We start from the raw sequence: 7,814 nt of genomic DNA, 5'->3' as shown, positions 1-7,814 counted from the left end.
AGTCAGCAAGAGCGTGAGCAGGTCTAGAGAGTATTGGGACTTAGAGATACCTGAAGAATGTCAGTGTATTTATAGTGGTGAACCAATAACCACCATTGAGGTAGTGCCACTTTTTTAGGGTGTTAACCGTCCCTTTATCTTGGGGAGGTTAAGATATAGATACTGAAAGTGGTTAGAGAGATTTTAGGGGCAATTACTCATTCGAATGAGTGCTTATCTGCCAGCTAACCCCCGTCCCCGACTTCTTTAGAACAAGTAGTGGTGAGCACCGACTTCGTAAGACGAAGGTCGGTGCCGAGTGAGGCCCAATCCGTAGAATTAGCCTTTTGTTTGGACCTGAGCCTTTACTGTTGGGTCAGGGTATGAACATTAACCTATACTGCAAAGATAGGACGCTAGCTAGGAAAATTTAATAACTTTTATTACTCCTATATTAAACATAGAGAAAGAAAAAAAAGGACATTTATTTAATAGTAATTTTATTGCTTAAATAATTATGGAGTGTTCCAATAATAACATTTCTCAACAACTAAGAAACTATTGTTTGGAGTTCTCCCCTCTTTCTTCTTTAACTAGTAACTAGTAACTAGTAATAGTCTTATGATTCATACAGGCTGATAGTATTTGATAGTCTATGGATACTGAAAATAAACATTTTGAGGTTCTTTATTCACTGATTCTAAGCAAGGAACACGTATATCAATGAAATACCATAGTCATCGTCAGTTGCTACCTGCTTATGATATCACATTAGAAATTATTTTTATACTAGTTTTTTTTTTTTTTTTCCGGACATTGAGCCAGCTTACTTTTATTCTACTACACAATATAGCAAAGAAAAGTGAATCAACTGAGTGTACAAGAAATTTTGACTTTTGAGTGCATGTAACACAAGCTCATATACTATCAACGAACTCTCCAATAGAATTGAAAGATGATCCACCATCAAGGACAGCATTCCTAGCCATATCTTTCATCTCTTGCAACTTCTTGTGCACAATACTATCTTTCTCCATCAATTTTTTCAGTCCTTTCTCTATCTCATCTGCCATTACAACATCACTTCCAGTTCTATATTCCAGTTTTAACTCCAATGCTAATCCAAACTCTTTCACCATCCTAAAAGCATTCAGTTGCTGTTCTGCATAGATAGGCCATGTCAATATTGGTACCCCAAACCACAAGCTCTCCAAAATAGAGTTCCAACCACAATGCGACACGAAGCCACAAACAGCTTTGTGTGCAAGAATCTCAATTTGTGGCACCCATTCGCAAATCATTCCCATGCCTTCCATCCATTCTAAGAACCCTTCTGGCAAGGCACTCTCATCATCATTGGCTTTGTTCGGTGGTGAACGCATAGCCCACAAGAACCTAACTCCACTACGCTGAAGCGCCGTAGCTATTTCCCTTGTTTGGGATGGACTAAAGCTTCCCCTACTCCCAAAACACAGAAAAACAACAGAAGAAGTTTCTTGGTTATCAAGAAATCTCAATATCATATCATATTGGGTTTGTTCTAACTTTGAGTTTGGATGAGATTTTGGATTAATCAAAGGACCAATAGCATATATAGGAGGATTTTTCCCATCAGATAATGCATCAATAGCATACTTCTCTATCTCCATAAAAGTGTTAACAATGATACCTTTGGTGTCTATGAACTTCTGCGCTAGCTTGTGACATGGAACGTATCCATCTTTGCTTAAAAGAGCATCAGGTAAAACCATTGAAGGAACAAGATTTGAGATACCTGGAATCAGTATATCAGGATCAGAATCATTGAAAACATCCTCCATTCGACGATTGCGGAGAGAAAGCATGAGACTTAGAAATCCTGCATTTGATGGCATGTATAAATAAGAAGGGATGCTCAGTTCTCTTCCCACATCAATCAGCGAAGCAAAAACGAAATCTACAACCAACGCAACAGCTGGTTCCGACCCAGAATTCGGATAGGATGATAAAATGCTTTGCACAGTTTCTTTGACGTGCGGCGCAAGGTTCTGCAAAAAGGTCAAGACATAGTATAGTGGAGCTTTCAATAGCAGCTCTGGTGGAAGTGGTTCTATTTCAGGGACGTTGACAAGTTCGATTTGTGATTGTGATGATAAATCTGATTTTATATATGAATCAGAAATGGAGGTGGTAGTGAGCTTGATGCAGAGGATTGTGATGGAAAGGTGGTTATAACGGTTGATTAGAAGTTTTGCAAATTCAAGAGCTGAAGACAAGTGACCAATTCCTGGTGAAGGAATGAAGATCAATTTTGCTTTGTTATTCAGCTCAGTGTCATCCATGTTCTTTGTTCTTCTTAGTCTTTTAGGCTTCTGCAACAATTAAAAGGCATGAGGAATTTAAAAACAATAATTACAAAGTTCTCAACAAGAACACGGAACTAGATGAGGCTATGGATGATGCGGTGGCCTTGTTTTTCAATAATCTTCTAGATGCTGAGTGTATCAATGTAGGGTCTAATTCATAATGGAAATATAAAATTAAATTGCAGGCTGCAGGGACTCAAACATTACACTTTCAAAAATGATTTATTTATAGGTAGTTGTTTATTGTTTAAGATAGATATATATCAATCACACGATAACCTACCAGGATTTTTTTTTCTTAAGAAAATAGTGCATATCAAAAGTCTGACCCTGGTAGCAATTTGCATACTTGATAACATTGTACTATCTGTTTGTTTATTTATTTATAATATATTAAATCTTAATATATACCAAGTCAAACCAATAATACTATAGATGCGATTGGCTCTCAACAACTCAATAGTTAATAGCAAAATACAAAAGGGCACATTGTAATTTGTAATTTTCCACTAATGCTAATAAGTATGACTTAGTGCTAATGCTAATAGCATCATTATCATGAGGTTTAATCAACATTAAAATAGAGCATATGGGAATAGAAAGATCTGGCAACAGTTTAAGAAAAATTGATAGACCAACTACAATAATTTAATTTTCTAACTTATATTATATTAGTCAGAAAATTCTCTACCACACTAATTTATTCATTGGTTCTAAGAAAGGAAAACTATATTCATGAAACACTACAGAATAGTTATAAATTGCTACCTACAATATCCTCAATTAGTTCTTCAACAGAATTCAAAGAAGAGCACCATTAAGGACAGCTTTTCCAGCCATATCCTTCATCTATTTCACCTTCTTGTGCACCACACTATCTTTGTCCATCAACTGTTTCAGCCCCTTTTCAATTTCGTTTGCCATTACAACATCACTATCAGTTCTATAATCCAGTTTTAATTCCAATGCTAATCCAAATTCCTTAACCATCAGAGAAGCATTCAGTTGCTGTTTTGCATAGATAGGCCATGTCAATATTGGCACCCCAAACCACAAGCTCTCCAAAATAGAGTTCCAACCACAATGCGACACAAACACGGCACTTGCTTTGTGAGCGAGAATCTCCACTTGGGGAGCCCACTCACAGATCATTCCCCTACCTTCCATCCATTATAAGAACCCTTCTGGAAAGTTACTCTTGTCGTTGACCTTGGTCAGTTGTGGAGAGCGCATAGCCCACATTGGCGCAGAACACATAGTCCACAAGAACCTATCTCCACAATGCTGAAGTGCCAGTGCTATTTCTCTTGTTTGATATGGACCAAAGCTTCCTCTACTCCCAAAACAGAAAAATAACAGAACATGATGGCTGCTCATCAAGCCATTTCAGTATACTACCACATTGTGCTTGGTCTACATTTGAGTTAGGATGACCTTTGAGATCAATCAAAGGACCAATGGCATAGATAGGAGGGGTTTGACTTTTAGATAATGCATCAATAGAATGCTGCTCGATCTCGGAAAAAGTGTTAATGATCCCTTTGGAGCCTTTGAAACTTTGAGCAAGCTTATAACATGCAACATATCCACCATCTTTGTTTAAAAGAGCATCAGTTAAAACCGCTGAAGGAACTAGTTTGGAGATACCTAGAATCAACAAATCAGGATCAGAATCGTTGAACACATCCTCGACTCAACAGGTTTGGAGGGAAATCACGAGACTGAGAAATCCTGCATTTGTTGGCATGAGCAAATAAGAAGGGATGCTAAACTCTTTTCCTACATCAATCATGGAAGTGCATATAAAATCTACGAACAAAGCAACCACTGGTTTCGAATTAGAGTTTGGATAGGAAGATAGAATGCTCTGCACTGTGTCTTTGACTTGTGGCACAAGGCTTTACATGAATGTCCAGAGTCCAGCCATAATATAATGGAGATTTCAGAAGTAGCTCATGTGGAGGTAGTTCTACTTCGGGGGCATCAATGTGTTTGATATGTTGTTGTGATGAAAAAACTGATTTGATGTATGAATCAGAAGAGGGAGTTGATGAGAGCTTCATGGAAAGGACTGTAATGGAAAGGTGATTATAATGGTTGATTAGGAGTTTTGCAAATTCAAGAGCCAAGGATAATTGGTGAATACCCGGTGAGGGAATGAAGATTGGCTTATCTTGCTTGTTCATCTCAGTTTCCACCATTTTCTTTGTTCGTTTGATGGGGGTCAACTAGGACTTCTGTAAGCTGCAAGGACATAAGTAATAAAAAAAATGAAGTTATTTTCAATACTGAGAACATAATTAAACCAGTATTATTATGAGTGATCATTTTTTAAGAACATTTCTTGATGCTTTGCATGTGATCTGAAGTTATAATTGAAGCACTGATAATATAAAATCAACTGGCAGCTTGCTAAGAACCAAATTTTATTTTTAAAATATGATTTATTTGAAGGCATATCGTTTAGAATAGTTATCAATCACATGAAAAAGAACAAGAATGAGAGACACGAAGAAATAGGCACCCACGAATTCAGGGAATTTGTGGTTTTTGCTTGAAATCTAAGTGAGTACATTTCAATTAAAAAATGTTGATCAGTATTTTGTATGACTTATGCCAATCTCAATTTTTCCATTAATTGAGGTTGATAATGTGAATAAATGAGTTCGATATTACAAGAAAAAGAAAAATTTGGAAAGAAAAGTCAGAGTTCTTTAAGCAAACATTGAAAAAGAAACTGATAGAATTTCACATTTCAATATAAAACTTGTCAACATCTCTCTATTCACGATTCTAAGGAAGCGCAATATTTCACCTATGAAATGCAACAATTGTTTTCAGTAGCTACCTAACATATTATCAATTAGTTCTCCAGCAGAATTAAAAGAAGATCCACCATTGAGGATAGCCTTCCTAGCCATCTCTTTCATCTCTTTCACCTTCTTGTGCACAACATTATCTCTGTCCATCAATTGTTTCAACCCATTCTCTATCTCATTTGCCGTTACAACATCATTACTACCAAATCTATAATCCAATGTTAGCTCAATTGCTAATCCAAATTCCTTAACCATCCTAAAAGCATTAAGATGTTGTTCTGCATAAATAGGCCATGTCAATATTGGCACCCCAAACCACAAGCTCTCCAAAATAGAGTTCCAACCACAATGTGAAACAAACCCACCAATTGCTTTGTGAGCAAGAACCTCCACCTGTGGCGCCCACTCGCAAATCATTCCCTTCCCTTCCATCCATTCCAAGAACCCTTCCGGCAAGGTGCTCTCCTCGTCGATAACTTTGTCCGGTGGCGAACGCATAGCCCACAAGAACCTAACTCCGGTATGACGAAGCGCCATCCCTATTTCCCTTGTTTGGGATGGAACAAAGCTTCCTCTACTCCCAAAACACAAAAACACAACAGAACAATCTGGCTGCAGATCAAGCCATTTCATAATCTTTTCATGGAGATTTTGATCTAAATTCGGGTTTTGCTGTCCTTTGAGATTAATCAAAGGACCAACAGCAAAAATAGGAGGATTTCTTTTTCTTCCTCCATCTGATAATAATGCATCAATAGCATAATTCTCCAACTCTGAAAAAGTATTAACAATAATTCCTTTGGTGTCTCTGAACCTCTGAGCACACTTATAATACCCAACAAATCCACCATCACTGTTAAAAGAAGCATCAGGTAAAACCCTAGAAGGAGCTGGAATTGAAATACCTTGAATCAACAAATCAGGATCAGAATAATTGAAAACATCATCAATTTGACGTTCAAGAATGGAAAACATGTACCCTAAGAACCCAGCATTTGAAGTCATGTAGATATAAGAAGGTATGCCAAGTTCAATTCCCACATCAACCATTGAAACACAGAAGAAATCAAGAACCAAAGTAAAGAGTGGCTTTGATTCATCAGAGTTGGAAGAATATGAAGAGAGAATGGTTTGGATTGCTGACTTGACGTGGGGTATGAGGGAGTCGATGAAGGTCACGACGTAGAGTTCACGCGCCTTCAGTAGGAGTTGCTGTGATGATGGAGGTTCTGGAGTTTCAGGGAGAGGAATGAGTTGGATTTGAGGGTGCGAAGAGGTGAGTGAAGGTGGCGAGGGAGAAAATGGGAATTTACTAGTGAAAACGGTTATGGAAATGTTGTTGAAACGGTTGACAAGGAGGTTGGCGAATTCGAGGATAGAAGGTAAGTGGCCAGCACCAGGAACAGGAATGAACATAAGATGTGCCATCTTCCTCTTCTTCATCTTGATGTCCTCTGCCATTTCTTTCTTTTCTTTTTCTTCTGTTTTTTTTAACCAATTCTTTCTTAAAGATAAGAGGGGAAGGGGAAGGGGAAGGGGAAGGGGAAGGGGAAGGGGAAGGCGAGGGATTCTATTGAATAATTCTCTATGATCTACAAAACAAGTGTTTGTGTGGAAAATGGATCTTTTCTAATTTTTTTGTTATTGGAGAGAATAAAGTGTAATCTCCCATCTTTAATTCTATAAGTGGAATCAGAAATAAATGAGAGAGAAAATGCAATGAAAGGTGAGATCTTTCATTGGATACTATCCAATTTTTTTCCATCGGAGAAAATCCACTCCCGTTTGTGTGAGGGTAAATACTATAATGAAAATACATTGTATCTAAATTACTAAAAAGGATAAATAAATAATATTTAATAAATTTTATATGATTTATTTTTTATTTTAAATATTTTATTTTTAATTTTAAAAGGTAAATTAGGCACTATAATAAAACACCACAGAACTCACCTTGTGTGAAAAAGAAGGAAGAGTAGTGTCGAAATTTTTTTAAATAAATAAAAAATATTTTATTTATTAAAATATATAATTTGTAGTATTTTTACGAATTTATCATATTTCTTATCTCGTTTACAAAATTAAGAATACACGTATTTCATTTATATCATAAACGAGATAAGGCACAAAATGGGAGATGTGCATATTTCGTTTACCGTGTAAACGAGATACGTGTATTTTTATTATATTTACAATGCAAACGAGATACGTGAAGATCTATGACGTTTATAGTATAAACGAGATATGTTCCAACAAATTGTTCAACAGGTATAAAAGGATGCGCAACCTTTTGTATTCTCCACAAATATTTTACTTCTTCTCTTCTATTTTTCTTCTGAAAAATAAGCCAAAATGTCTAGTAGTAGTGGATATATGATTGTAAGTGTGTATCCTAATTGCCATATGAGAAACAGTGATACTGGCGGTGATATTTGAGTGTGAGAATCTCATTCTGTTATGCACCCAGCGAGTAAATTTTTTTGTATGAGCTGAAGAGTCTAATATTGAGTAGTGTTTGTGGTAGCGGGAGAAAAGAGATCAGAAGGGTAGGGTATAGGTTGCTAGCACCGATGAAAAATTGAGTTTTTTCGGTTTCGTCTATTTTGACTCAATAGCGACAAGCATGTGTGCTTCATGTTTGATATCCATGGGAGAACCATAGCAGAACAAG

The 7,814-nt window shown here is 36.7% G+C and overlaps 2 protein-coding genes and 1 pseudogene across 10 annotated transcripts; all 3 read right to left on the bottom strand.

Moving 5' to 3' along the window:
- Nucleotides 1-639: 639 nt before the first annotated feature.
- On the bottom strand, nt 640-3,261 carry LOC112702879 (UDP-glycosyltransferase 71K1). Of its 2 annotated transcripts, none has more exons than XM_025754102.3 (2): nt 3,097-3,261; nt 640-2,330 (listed from the first exon to the last, which is right to left on the bottom strand). In XM_025754102.3, exon 2 carries the CDS (start codon nt 2,298-2,300, stop codon nt 897-899), a length of 1,404 nt encoding a protein of 467 aa, XP_025609887.1. In that variant the 5' UTR covers nt 2,301-2,330; nt 3,097-3,261; the 3' UTR covers nt 640-896. The 2 variants fall into 2 exon arrangements, with proteins under 2 accessions (XP_025609887.1, XP_025609886.1); XM_025754101.3 differs by having other exon boundaries at nt 3,093-3,243.
- LOC114924214 (UDP-glycosyltransferase 71K1-like) lies at nt 2,884-4,525 on the bottom strand (annotated as a pseudogene).
- LOC112702878 (UDP-glycosyltransferase 71K1) lies at nt 2,884-6,748 on the bottom strand. 8 transcript variants are annotated; one of them, XR_011863840.1, is made up of 4 exons: nt 5,173-6,731; nt 4,471-4,568; nt 4,142-4,395; nt 2,884-4,055 (listed from the first exon to the last, which is right to left on the bottom strand). XR_011863840.1 is itself a non-coding variant. In XM_025754098.3 (2 exons), exons 1-2 carry the CDS (start codon nt 6,602-6,604, stop codon nt 4,549-4,551), a joined length of 1,452 nt encoding a protein of 483 aa, XP_025609883.1. In that variant the 5' UTR covers nt 6,605-6,748; the 3' UTR covers nt 2,884-4,548. The 8 variants fall into 8 exon arrangements, 2 of the variants coding, with proteins under 2 accessions (XP_025609883.1, XP_025609885.1); XR_011863842.1 differs by lacking the exon at nt 4,142-4,395 and having other exon boundaries at nt 5,140-6,733; XR_011863841.1 differs by having other exon boundaries at nt 2,884-4,395; nt 5,140-6,731.
- Nucleotides 6,749-7,814: the final 1,066 nt, after the last annotated feature.

The sequence above is a fragment of the Arachis hypogaea genome, chromosome 7 (assembly GCF_003086295.3).
Source record: "Arachis hypogaea cultivar Tifrunner chromosome 7, arahy.Tifrunner.gnm2.J5K5, whole genome shotgun sequence".
Classification (NCBI taxonomy): domain Eukaryota; kingdom Viridiplantae; phylum Streptophyta; class Magnoliopsida; order Fabales; family Fabaceae; genus Arachis; species Arachis hypogaea.
This window is presented reverse-complemented; position numbering and strand designations above follow the sequence as displayed.